Source organism: Ornithodoros turicata, chromosome 1 (genome assembly GCF_037126465.1).
Source record: "Ornithodoros turicata isolate Travis chromosome 1, ASM3712646v1, whole genome shotgun sequence".
NCBI lineage: Eukaryota > Metazoa > Arthropoda > Arachnida > Ixodida > Argasidae > Ornithodoros > Ornithodoros turicata.
Genome location: NC_088201.1, coordinates 18,768,092 through 18,782,203, shown reverse-complemented (window position 1 = coordinate 18,782,203; position 14,112 = coordinate 18,768,092). Strand labels below are relative to the sequence as shown.

At 41.7% G+C, this 14,112-nt stretch overlaps 1 protein-coding gene across 1 annotated transcript; it reads right to left on the bottom strand.

Annotated features, from left to right (window-relative positions):
• Positions 1-573: 573 nt before the first annotated feature.
• LOC135377582 (DNA primase small subunit-like) lies at positions 574-13,915 on the bottom strand. The gene is made up of 10 exons (XM_064610105.1): positions 13,671-13,915; positions 13,422-13,579; positions 9,549-9,723; positions 8,949-9,085; positions 6,610-6,668; positions 6,409-6,521; positions 5,654-5,751; positions 5,398-5,594; positions 3,359-3,534; positions 574-840 (listed from the first exon to the last, which is right to left on the bottom strand). Exons 1-10 carry the CDS (start codon positions 13,798-13,800, stop codon positions 821-823), a joined length of 1,263 nt encoding a protein of 420 aa, XP_064466175.1. The 5' UTR covers positions 13,801-13,915; the 3' UTR covers positions 574-820.
• Positions 13,916-14,112: the final 197 nt, after the last annotated feature.

The window sequence follows — 14,112 nt, the reverse complement described above, 5'->3', positions numbered from 1 at the left end:
ATGACAACTAATAACAGCAGAACTTTAATCATCAAGGTTCATCCAAGACTCAAGTCATATGATGACAGCACTAGTTTGATTTGTGGTGCTGCAGTTTTGTCCAGATATACAACCACTCTTCCACAAGCACATACAGACTAATAAGCTACAACAATCAGATACATGTTGCAAACCACAAGGGATACAAACAACATACATTACCAGTAGACAAAAAATAACGAACTCGAAAGACAGTTACAGGTCTGTAGTAGACAGAGTTGTAGAAAGTAAGTCTGTTATCTATTCTGGAGCTATGAGAAGAGTGGCTGATCCACAATCGTAAGCACAGGGGTGGGGTTTTGCAAAAAAAAATGGGGGGGGGGGGTAATTTTTAGTTAAGCTGTATGTGTCATTACAGACATGCATGAAAGAATGCGGGGAGGGGTTAGCTCACTTTTCTTTCCCAAAGTGCGTAGTGGGAGAGGGGTGAGATGGAAACCCAATGAAACAGTTTTTATTTCATGTGTGTGTGTGGAGATTTCCCTCCTCCCCAATCTGCTACTGAGTTCAGTAATATTGCATACAATACTCAAATAAGAAACAACTGATTTATTTTTCCCTTAGGGGGCACACAAAAACAAAGGTGTGATTTTATTTACAGATGTGTTTCAAAGGTATGAGAAGCTAGCAGTGCACGTGTGTGCTGCCTGATTGCGGGAGGGAGCACAGTGTTGTAGCAACCCTGGCATCGTTGTTTGTTTTTGTGACTGTTTGCAGAAAAGTGCTGCGATATAATCAGCATAAACTTATTCGCAGCAAGACATCAGCAATGTTGCTTGCATTAGAAGCTACCGGTTTTATCTGGAAGGGAATAATCCAGCAGTTAGGATAACTGAGACTAAAATACAGTGGTGAGAATGCTTTTAAAACAAAAATAAAAAAGTAAAATAACAAATTGAAACCTATGGCAGGATTTCTGATTGAACACAAAAAGAAGAAAAAAAGCTATGCAGCACTGCCTGCTTGCAACACACAAGAATGACTCTTGGGAATAATAATTTTAAACAGTACAAATCTATGGCCTTTAGCGATAATAATCTGCTGCAAATAGTATGCAGTGGCGCTTGGCACTGCATTATTGTCGATGTGATTGTCTTGTGGTGTCAGCTTGCAGGTATGCACAATTTCGCACGAATCCAAATTGGATGCAATGGGATTACTGGATGCAGAATTATTCCATGAGGATTATTATTTGTTTTCAGTTTACCACAAGTTTAAAATTCACTATATCTGCACAAGACTGGATATGAATTAGCAAAAATAAAACAATGGTGAAGGTGGTAAAAATTATACTATCGTTAAAAAAAACGTATCTTTCAAAAACACGCGTTATATTTACCAGTATCAATAACATACATTTTTCAAAAAACATAGAATCATAAGGGGGTGTAAGCAAAGAAAAATTGTACCCCAACATGCAAAGCACACAAGGGCCCTTCTGTTCTGAAATATCTAGACCATTGTCCTTGGAATCAACACGCATTTTCTCGTCCTTGCCTGAACCACACTCTTTCCTATGAGGAATATTAGGTTCATACATGGTCAACTTCTATTCTGTGAAGCACTGCGGAAAATTTCAGTTAAACACAAAAATGCAGGGAGATGTCGTGACCCACACCAAAACTATCCACTCTCAAACTATCTAGTGGAAGCCGCCTTTAGTTTCCTGGTTTGCACGAGATCAGGTTCGACGGTCGCCATCTACTTTGTATAGAGTTATTCACTCTGAAGGGTTTGCTGGCAGCAAGGTCCACCTGTTGCATCCAGACTTGTACGTAACGCATTAAAACTTATTGTGTTACTAGTAACCAATTAGTTTTTGGATAATTTTGCAAGTACCAATCTCACTACTATTTTGGGTACCATCGATTCCCGAGTATTTAATCGATTACTTTTCGACTGAGCTTAATTCACAGACAAAACCAACCCACAGGCTCCATCACAGCCTTTCCTACCTGCTTTGCTTTCCACTACAATAAGTGGAGGTAATTGTAATAGCATTATGCACATGCATTTTGAGTGCCTGGGGACACCTTAATCTCGTCCTACTGCAACCTGCTGTATGTACAGTATGTCCAGCTTCGGACATAGTGAGTCACCTGGAATTTCTAAGTTCGAATGTAGCGCTGCTGAACGCTTCAATTGTGAAGACCTCAAGAGTCAACGCCCTGGGAGGAGATGCACTGACAGGTTGCTCAGAACACTGAGTTTGTAGTTGCGACTGTCCTTCCTCTTCCACACTGCCATGCTGACTGGCTTCCAGATTTATCGCCATGGCTTCAGCATTTCAGAAATGTTTATGGTGATGGAGAGAAAAGACCAACACAATGTGTCGTTTAAATGCACAATGTGTTTGCATAAACAAAAGCTCCTATCCTGTGCAAAGGCGACAAACTCCAATCTCAGAAAGTGGGTCAAGGTATGTGTAATTTCACAAACCTTAATTAGCCACCTGACTTATTATTAGCAAAAGCAGCGCACTACTTTTTGAGCCGTTCCGTGATTACAATTTTAGCCGAGTAATCTGTAATGGTACAAAATTACTTTTGTCACCAGAGTAATAGTAACGGTAATCATTTTTCGAGTAACGCGTACAAGTCTGGTTGCATCATGCACCAGTGTTAGTCCTCCTGATAGTATCGCAAATTCGGTATGACACTCCGCTCACTTCTCTTGCCAGCACAGTTAAGCTCAAAATTAATTGAGCAGCACAAGTCCTCAAAAACTGGCCATCAACTGCTAAGAAACCGAAAGTTCCATGTAAAACAAGGCCTACACATATGTAACTACCCAGCACACTGCTCTGTTGCCCATTCTTCCCCTTCCCTCTAACCAGCGGTTTCGCCTCATTGGTCGGCAGGAACGGCACTCCTACTAAAAAACTTGCATGTCACCAGAGCTTGCACCTGTGCACGCTCGTGCTGCAGTAGCCAGTGTTATGGCCCCCTACTCTGCTGGAGTAGGGGTGCACTAAAACGTGCGAGGAAAGACAAAGTAGTAACATTTAGACACCCAAGTTGGTAGTGTAGTGGCGGAGGGTAAGCCATAAAGTCGCCACACCAACTTGGAAGGACGAACTGAGATTTTGTATTTTTCCACCTTTCATGCTTCGCCACACAAGCTCGTTGCAGTTCACACACATTTCACATTTTCGTGGATTGTTGACCTCAGTAGATTTCCCTACAACTTTCCATTTGCTTTAAGAAAGCCATATCACAAACAAGTATATACAGCACAGTTTTCAAAGGAAAAATGATACATTGAATTTAAGAAAATTTTGAGTTTCCCGAGACACACTCTATATATATGTACTACTTACCACTGAGTTCCAGTCGCTGTTGCCTCCATTCGACACTGAGATCGTCCACAAATTTTTTAAATGTATTTATACTGGGAACCAAGCCAGTCTTTTTGTATTCATTACTGACGACTTTGTTCTCGTCCTCAGGAACTTTGTGCTGGGCATCATAAATGTCAATTTCGTTGCATAAGCGACTGAAAAGAATAAACAAACAAAAATTACCTGGTATATTTCTTTAGAAGAAGCTTTAGGAGCAAAAATGTGATGCCTCGCAAGTCACACAAAAATCATAAATTATATTGGTTTGCCATATCTCATATCTGTTGTAACAGAAGCTATGAAAATCAAAACAAAACAACAAATGGCATTTGCAATTGGCTCCTTTACTCGGTAAGCAGGGCCGTCATATTTCGTGGTGTCCATTAGTTTTTTTTAAATTCTGTGTTAGCGCTGCGACGCAACTGTGGCTATGAGTGGTGTATAGGTGTGGACAGATGGAGAGAGGACAGCAGGAAGGAGTGGGGGGACAAGGGGGGGTTAGTATGCGTCCTGGGCCGACTTCGGTGTCTATTAATATGCAGCTTCAGTCGAGAGCGCTTAGTGACTCTGCTATTATTGGACAATTGGGTGTGACACAATGTTCCTAAACAGTTTGTGTGCTCAGAGGTACAAGTATTTGTCACGTAACATTTTATCATATAGATTTTTTTATACGAGTGAATGATCTCATATCCACAGATATACCAAATACATGCATGGATGCGGACACACCAATTTCAAGCAACATAGTTGGGGATCCCCGAAGCATGGGTACCATACAGATCCGGGTACTGTCAATGTTATCCATGCTTCCCTCTAACCATGACCTCTATGAGCTCTGTTGCGTCACCCCTTTGCATGTTTCCTCCTATTTTGCTGCTGACTGACACAGAGTGCAGGCACTTTCCACGAAGCAACATGGGTGCCACGTAGTATGCAAGAAACTTTACACGCAAATAATGTCTCGCCAAAAACGTTAATTTGCGAGCTCGCTATATCTAAGAATTTGTCCTACAATAAAAGCTAATTGGATAGGTCACAGTAATAACAAGACTTTTTATCTGATAGTCGTTCTTTCACATTCCTATCACATGTCGTATGCTGAACATAGATTTCACTCGCATATGTAATGGTAAGAGCCACCGTAATGCAATAAGTTTTTTTTGCACCAACTTTAGCTATCAGACGACATTCACTGATAGTTCATGCATTTCTTTGCTCTTATGAACACTGTGCGGTATTATGATTTTACATTGCACAGGGTGAACACAAGCTACAGCACACGCAGCACTCCCCCATTGTCTGCCCCCTGTTGTGGTCCTAATGCAGGGTCAACAGTATATACATACATCAATAAGTAACAGCATATACTGTTTGCAGACTCCTGTGAGATCCACTGTTGCAGTCATAGTGTTGACGTTTTGTCACAATCACCGTAACAACATTTGAGAGCTTTTCCTGCAACGCCCATTTCGTGAAAGCCTTTGCAGTCTCGGGTGCCATAATTACAGCTTGTTACGTATAAATAGGGCGTGACGTTTTAGGGTTATACCCGATTACGCCCGATATTTACCCCCCCCCCCCCCCAATTCAAATCAGCAAAAACAGGGTTTAACCCGATATTTCCGTGAAAACTGCTGGACCAGGGGGATCCGAAGCCGTCACAACTAACACAGAACTTTAGAAACTGTTGTAAATGCATAAATATGCTGATACAAACTGTCAAAACAGAAACTCTGCTGCCTCTTACATGTGAGGACTCTGTGTCTACTGGTGTGTATTATGCCGAGTAAACTGAAGACTTACGCCTGATTCTATCCGATTCAACAAGAATTGGGTTGAATCAGGTTCAGTTCAACCCAATTGCACCCCCAATTATTGAAGCAAAATATAACCCGATATTTACCCCCTATTTTGCTGGAAAATACAACCCGAAAAAATCAGGCCCTATGTATAAACCATGAAGGAAAATAGCACAGCTCAGTCTAAGGCATGTAACATGAAAACAGGTTTCATACCACAATGTTGGGACCTTGAAGGGATCAAAACTGTCCACTTTGTTGATGTCAACAGGAACGCACACCCGGCCAGTCTTGGGATGGACACAGAATGGTGCTTTGAGCAAATGGTTGAACCCTTTTGTGACAGCAATGTCTAGCCGAGGATAGCAAAGCTCCAGCATCACCTCTTCAACCAAGTATGTACATTTCCAGCTCTGGAGACAAAAAGCAGTATTCAAAGGATTCTACCACATGCAAGAAAGATGTAGTATACCTTGCGTTTTGCTCTTTCAACAACATTCTTGAAAGCATTCCAACGGTCTTCAGCAGAAAGTGCTTTGAGAACATGCTGTTCAATGTCTTCTTTTGTAGCTGGGGAAAAAATATAGCAGTGGTCAAATCCCTTATTCCATCGCGTTTAGGTTGTACTTGATTTGTTAGTATATGCAATAAATAAAGTGACCTTTCTTTCTACATAAGTGCATCAAACATAGAAAGATGTAGGCAATATATCCCTGTGTCTGATACACACTTCGAACCGATAACAATAAATGGACACGTATTGATGGCTGTTCTACACACGAATACAATTCAATTTGGTCAGTCCTCAGAAAATGAAGCAATGAAGAGAGATAAGCATTATTATAGTTTAGAAATTCAGTGATAATGATAGATGCTGATGAAGTACTTCTGACACATAAGACACTTGTTTACTGGAATGCGAAATTGTACTTAAACCATCAGTTGCCAAACCACAGGCACTTGTGAGCTTATGTCACTATCTCCCTACTTCTTGCTTCTTTTGTTTGTTATGCAAGTATGAGCTAGAGCACACCTGAATTGTCTAGCTGGTTCATTAAAAAATGTTCCAAAATACTGTACACGAAAATACATTAGTTTTATTATTCCATACATGGTATCAATGAGTGAATCAGAAACACTGGCTAAATGAGCTGAATTGGGTCAGTGTTCAACTGTAGTTCTCCACAAGTTTGATAAATAGGATGAATATACAACATAGAAGAGCACCTTTTTCTGAACACTGTTCAACAACAGATTGCCAAAACTTGTTATTCTCCAAAGTTTTCTGCTTCTCGATCATCAAGTCATGAAACATACTTTCTATTATCTTCAGTGCAGCCCTAATAAAGAAAACATGCCATTAGGCAAAAATGCTCACACTCATAACCACCAGAACCAAAAATAGGGGCTATCAAACATAAAACCTACTTTATGCTTGGATGGATGCTTTTGAACAGGCACACACGTTTTGTCTTTTGTGAACCACACTGGAAACATAAGGCGCTGTGTTTAAGAAGGTGGACGTACAAGTCTCGACTGCATATTTGGTCATCCAACTAATTCAATTGCGCTGCTCTACAACTTGAAAAAGAAAAAAGAGAAGTTTCTCCTTCTATTGTTACTAAAATGCATTTCTCCAAGCCATTTGCTCCAATCCTGCACAGTTTTGGCTTAGCAAGGTATTGAAATGTACTCTGTGCTACCCCATGAATCATAAAACACTTTGTCAATTAAAATTCCAGCTTAACAGCCAGATGTAGATGATCTCTTGTGACCATTCTAGGAGGAGATAAAATTTATTACGCTGTTCTACGCTGTAATTCAAAATATGCATGTTTCCACTGCTTTGGCCAAATACTTTGTGCATCACAAATACACACTCCCTGCATGCACACAATATTGGACCTTCGATAAAACCAGTCACGAAGAGAAAACATTTTCAACAGCATCCTGCTTCCTAAATTGTACACATTCCATGCTAGAGTTTCACAACGAGGTGAATTCACTAAAAATACTGCTGAAAGCAGGTTGCATGGAACCATTTTTCCACTAAAATACACACAACCTAGGAAAACACATATTTCTGCTAACTGCTACACAATGAAGGAAACTTCCTAGAATTTCAGCTCCATTTGTGTACGGTATGCACTTTCTAAATGATTAGTTCAAGTTACGTAGGACACATTGAGTGCTGACATGATGGGAATGCAGAAGGACAAGGACAAACATGGATAACGTTCAACTAGCACAAAAGGAAACTTGGCAGCAACCCATCGGCAGTTTCCTTCAGAAGTATCTGCAGATCATACTACTTGAGCAACTATTCCGAATAATGAATTCCATCCAGTGCATCCATGTCCTCAGTTCGCTCCATGGAAAAACAATGCCAAGCCCTCTCCCCTGGACGTATCAGACTTATATTACTCTCTACAACCGAAGATTTTAATGAAGAACGTAGAAGACGTTTCATAGAGTATGGTGCAGTGAGGTTTCTAAACACCTATGGCCTCACTGTGGACACCTTTTTTGCACCTCCCTAAAGTGGCACAGAAGTCATTTTTAACACCCTGTTTTCTTCCTATAAAACTGTTAAGTAGGCCTGTAAGATGCACCATGCGAAATAATTCACGCCACAGAGTCATAATTATCGCGGAAATCGAATTTAAAGTACGCCGCAAAAGCGACTGTGCGCAACGGTGATGAAGGGCAGTACCAGCCTGTGATCTGCCGGGAACCTCACGCTGACGCTATAAGGAGAACGCTCTCTGATTGATATAGAGACATGTAGTCTGCTACTTGGCTGTTCGGGGCTCCAAAACGGCCTTTCTCCTGGCTCAGTAATGATTCGGCCGCTCCTTCTGTCCCCAATTCTCCAAGAGCACTGGCAAAACTGGTTTACAGCAGCAAAGGGACAAGGCGCTGACCCCTACTGACCGGCGAACCAGAACGAGCTCTCCTTATAACGTCATCAGTGACGTGGCATCATACCTTCTGCTCCTCGTGATACCCGGAGTGATGAGTTAAGGGTGAAGACGCGGACCCATGTTTATGTGAGTTTTTTTCTGGTAAACAAATTGCACACACCAAAACCTTTAGCACCATTCGGTAAAATGACACACACACTTTCATCAGGCGTCTTAATCTGAAAATTTTTTTAAAGGCCCTCTGTACTCCTTTAAGTTGCAGTATTTGAACTCTCTCCTGGTCCAGTTTCAAGGCAGCGTCTTCTCGCAAAAGGTGCCAGCGGGAAATAAAGTTGATTTCCTGCAAAATAGGCTAGATATATCGAGCCCAGAAACTGAACCATCTCTGCATCCCGTGAGAGACGTGGATTCTTCAGATTGAATGCGGAAGACATGCTCAGACTGTGCGGGTCGGATGCGGATGTCAAAAAATCTAATCCGTACAGGGCTTTAGCTACAGGCTCCACAAAGCCTCGAAAGTCTTACATCACGTACAGGGGTGGCATTACAGCACGCAGGGAAGCATCTTTCGCAGTTGTTTCCTGACTTTAGTTTACTGCATATTTCCTTCAAAATCTGGCTGCACAAAAATTTTTGGCAGGATTAACCTTTCCTTAAATTTAAAAATTGAATTTAAACTTAAATTTTCCTAAAATTTGTGTCCATTGTCCTGTCATGCAAATATTATAACCATTCATACTGTTCTGGGCATCACAGAGTATACTTCAGCTTTCATTCAACCAATCTTTTATGAAGTATCCTGCACATACTTCCTCCCCTTCCATTATGTCACAGCGAACTCACCTTGACCACTGAAAGATAATTGGCAATAGCAGATCGCGCTGCAGTTCCCAACTTGCGAACGCTTTCATCGCACACCCAGCAATGCACACCACGACGCCCAGAATAGATCCATAGGATGTGATTGAAACCAAAATCCTCTGTGAAGGAAAAATGTGGTACATAGTGCGTAAAACTGCTCAGCTCACCACAGCAAAGTTCATGCACAAGGCCCGCGGCTTTTAAATTTTAATATCACTGAGAGGAGCATGTCATGACACATCCTTTCACGCCATCACTCGCAATGCTTTGACTTTGACTCGGACCTTGTGACCTGCTGTTTGCATTCGTCAGCTGGCCCACAGCTGGTCTTGGCCCGGCCCGGAGAGCTGGTCATTAAAAGCTTTGCCAACGTGAACCCAGCCTAATTCTTATTCTAGTAGCTTTGCAGTTACTACACCACATTGAAGGCTTTGAAGCATATTATATTGTATTGAAGGAAAGTTACTGAGTAGTTGTTACATCATTATCAATGATTAATTTGAAAAGGGAGACCCTACTATCCATTACAAAGTACCATAGCAGCATTTGCTAATAATAGTTCAATACTACAGAACTGCTCACCTCGCAAAGAGCGGTCAAGAATCTTCATGGCAATAGTCATAAACGGCCAGCAGTTAGGACATATCTCAGCACCTTCACAGCATGTCCGCACGTCATTGTAGTCTGACATATCTATGTCAAACACCAATTCTTTCTCTCTTGGTGAGAATGAGGCTTCCATTCGGCGTGTTTGTGGCTACAGTAGGTAAGCAAAACTATTTATGTGTATCATGAATATGCACTCATCTGTACATAACTAATGTAACTTAAAAACCATGGTGCACACATGGCAAAGTTAAAGATGTGTGACAACTGGGCGATACCACGCGAAATGATCCAGCGGACCTGCTCGGCCCTCACAAAACTATCGCGAATTTTTACGAATTTTTTTTAGCAGTCCCTAATAGTTAAAAACGACACACTACGAAACATTTCTTAACAAATCTCAATGTGGCGGGTGCTACACACGACCAAAATTCGCAGCACTGGCGAAAACCATGCCTGGCGTGAACGGCAGCTGCGGCTCATAGAAAGCACCTAGAACCGCGCGGTTTTCTTTTGCGTATAGATGCTTTACACAATGTACAAATCCCGGTTGTCGTGCTGTAATCGGTGCTGGTAAACACAGGCCGGAAGTTTAGCAATTTTCCTCCTACTTCGCGATTTTTTTGTGGAAAATCAAACCATTAAATTATAATGAATATTTTTCCATGACAAGGCCTCGTGGAATACTTCAACAGGAAAAATTGCAAGACACGTAATTCTTGTAGTCATTGGAGGAAAAAAAAAAGAAGTATGCGATTTTTCGAAAATTCGCTACAATCGAGCGTAAAACACGCAATGTAGAGGTCGGAAGAGATGCCTGAAACCAACGCAGTTTTATAGAACGAGCCTTTCTCTACAACATATTAAAAAATCTCGAGGGTGTTTTTTCGTATACGGGAGAAAATAATTTTTTTGTAGCAGAGGGTATTACGGCCACTGACCCACGTTGCATGTATCCGGTGGGGTGCTATATTTGGTTCTTGGGCTCCCGTTTTAATTCTACATATTTCCGATTTTTTTTTCTGGTTGTTTTTCAACATGACAGCCACCCGGACTAAAGGAACATGGCTCCAGTTGAGTGCTGTGGAGTTCCAATTCACCAGTATGAATATTATAGGCGCGTAGATGCAGGTTCAGTTGATGAAAGTTTTCTTTAACTGTCACATTTAAATGCTGAACAATTCAGCAAAAGTATGAACCACGAAATGTCTAACAAATTATAACGCTAGAGGAAAAGACAAACTTGCAAAAAAGTCATTTACATGGCAGTACTGGAAACGACGGAATCTCGTGGTGGTGGTTCATCGTCCATGCTGTCCTAGGTTCCAGTGAGGCTCACAGCTATATAAAGCCTTGCACCACTTGTGTATGGAAGCGTATACCCGCGGATATCCGCAAGAAACTTCTGGGTTCGGATGAAATATGGACGCTTGTTGTGATCTGCGGATCGGACGTGGATGGCGCCGGATCAGGAGCGGGTCAGACTCGGATAAACCGCGAGATTGCGCCATCAGTTTTCTTCACACTAGGTACAGAAGATAGAGTACAAGGTGTACGAAAGCCGCTTGCGCATCTGAGAGAGATCTCTGGCTTGGCGTCTCGAGTCGAGGTGCGCGTTCGGCGCCGATCTTGCGTTTCACTTGCAATAAACTCTACTTATCCCGTTTGGTACAAAATGTGTTGCTATGCTTGGTGCCGTATAATCTTTCGTGGAAGCTAAATCTGTACTTGCTGTCGTGTATCCTTTGGTAGCATCATGGACGCTCAGGACCTGTCCTCGCTACAAAAGCTATGCCGCTCCGGCGTTTTCACTGTCGGAACGAGAGAGAGGAAGTCGCCCGTGTGGATGAAGTTTGGTGACAGCTTTTTTTGTTGGCACCCTTCTTTTTTTTTTTTTTTTGCTATTTTGTGCTGACGGGAAATAACGTTTATTTCCTGGAAAATTGTCCTGATATATCGAGGATAGAAACTGAACTATTGCTGTGTGCCGTCGGAGACGCGGATTTTTCGGATAGGATGCGTATGTGAAAAAGTTCATCCGCGCAGGGCTTTAGCTCACACGACAAAAATTACTACTTAGACCTGCCCATCACCGCTAATCCCCAATCTCCGTTGCCGGCACCGTGCACACCGGAAACTATGCCATAAACTTAACCACCCACGATTGCAATACGCGTGTTATGCTACAGAAGCAAAGGCTATGGTAACCTTGCAGAAGTCTGTGCCACAGCATATTGCTTGCTCATTAAAACCCAACCAGACCAGAGAAAAATTGAAAATAAAAATAATTAAAACAGGAGCAAAAGAAACAAATATAGCACTCCACTGGACACACGCAACGTGGGTCACTGTGGTGGTAATACCCTCTACTACAAAAAAAATTATTTTCTCCTGTATACGAAAAAACACCCTCGAGATTTTTTAATATGTTGTAGAGGAAGGCTCGTTCTATAAAGCTGCGTTGGTTTCAGGCGTCTCTTCCGACCTCTTCATTGCGTGTTTTACGCTCGATTGTAGCGAATTTTGGAAAAATCGCATACTTCCTCTTTTTTTCCTGCAATGACTATAAAAGTTACGTGTCTTGCGATTTTTCCCGTTGAAGTATTCCTTGGGGCCTTGGCAGGAAAAAAATATTCATTAAAATTTAATGCTTTGATTTTCCACAAAAAAATCGCGAAGTAGGAGGAAAATGGCGAAACTTCCGGCCTTTGTATATGCACCGATTACAGCACGAAAACCGGGATTTGGACGCTGTGTAGAGCATAGCTTCCTCTATACGCAAAAGAAAACCGCACAGTTCTAGGTGCTTTCTATGAGCCGCAGTTGCTGTTCACGCTAGGCACGGTTTTCGCCAGCGCTGCGAACTTTGCTCGTGTGTAGCACTCGCCACATTGAGATTTGGGAAGAAATGTTTCATGGTGTGTCGGTTTGCACTATTAGGGACTGCCAAAAAAATTTTTCTAAAAATTTGGTATTGTTTTGTGGGGGCCGAGCAGGTCCACTGGATCATTTCGCGTGGAATCGTCCAACTATGATTAACGAAACAAAAATTGGGATAGATCGCAATAAAATTTCCAATTATAAAAGACAGATCAACTATAATGGAAGAGAGACTCCTGTAACAATATGAACAAGACATTTGATAACAATAGCAACAATGGATACCTGAAAGTTATTTTTGGTGCCTACATTGCCCACGAAGTTTTGTAGTGCTCTTAGGGGGGAGTGTTGGTGAGCTGTATTTGACCATGGACAAAGCAATTTTATCACAGTGAAAGGAATAAATTACCATGAACAAGGGGGAGCACATCACTTCTGATGAGCACCTGCCATCATCACCACCAAAATAAAATTGTTGTCGTTGATGCCTATGGTTTTATGTTGAGTGCCCACAATCACCAGACAGTGTTCGCTGCATTGATAAGTTTTCTGGTGCGTTCTGAGAACAGTCAATGAAATCATCTAGATAACGGCTTGTGTGTGTGGCTTTATTAATGTTGTATTATATATTCATGCCTTTGGTAGTCTTCCAAATGAAAGTTGGCTTCACCTCATTATCGAAAACTGAGTTGGGAAGGGATGGGAAGGGAAGGCAAGGCAAGGCAAGCTGCCACAACCGCACTAAATTAACTTAAAACTAAACCAACCAGTTTATGTCGTCTTAGGTTGGTTTAGTGATAGGTTAGATTAGTGCGGCTTTGGCAGCTAACCTCGCCCCCATCGAAACGGAGTTTGGGAGGCGAGGCAAGGCAAGCTGCCACTGCCGCACTAACCTAATCTAACCTATCACTAAACTAACCTAAGACATCATGAACTACTTTGACGAATATGTAAACCTGTATAACTTACGTCCAGGTTGTACACAGCACCAATGTCAATCTTATGTGGCACTTTATCACGAAGCGCTTTCTCAAATTCTGATTGTTCAGCGAAGCTCTGGAACCTAATGTAGACATCCCCCTCCAGTGTGAATGATATTTCCCTGTTTGTGCCGATTGTCTTGTCAACTGGAAAAAAAAAAGGAGGATGTTATTCGAAAGTTTATTCGTAGCTTCTGTGAGGCATGAAACTTCAATGCTTTCAAACAGATATACTTACCGCCTCCGTATGTCAGCCATTTGTAAAATAAACTAGAAGGGAACAACCTTTTATAGTACACAGGTAAGTAGTCAGTGAAATACTTCGGGTTATAATCGTTGTCCATTTCCACATCTACTGACGGGCCCATTGTGATGCCAACCGCAAAACTAAAGGAATAAAGGAAGCACACTTCAGCGCATGCTTCGACGAAACCCCCGCTCTTTTCTTTTCCTCTTCAGTGTTTGTGTGTGATGTCGCTGCTACACGGATGGTTGCTCTGGATGGTTGTAGATTTCCATGTAGGTTTCAGGTTTCAGAGTTTTACAACATGTTGTAGAAAATGTGGAATCCTCTACATTATAGTGATTAATATATATATCGCTTTCAATACTTTCCATACCTCACAAATGTTTTATTTAATACTACATACTACCATACAACCATACAGTAGGTAGTTCTC

What these genes read in the sequence shown, in the direction of transcription:
- LOC135377582 (XM_064610105.1), bottom strand. Translation starts at nt 13,800, where the DNA reads ATGGGCCCGTCAGTAGATGTGGAAATGGACAACGATTATAACCCGAAG. An exon ending in ATTATCTTTCAGTGGTCAAG is followed by an intron (nt 6,669 to 8,948) that starts GTGAGTTCGCTG and finishes TTATGTTTCCAG; the next exon opens with TGTGGTTCACAAAAGACAAA. An exon ending in TGAACAGTGTTCAGAAAAAG is followed by an intron (nt 5,752 to 6,408) that starts GTGCTCTTCTAT and finishes TTTTTTCCCCAG; the next exon opens with CTACAAAAGAAGACATTGAA.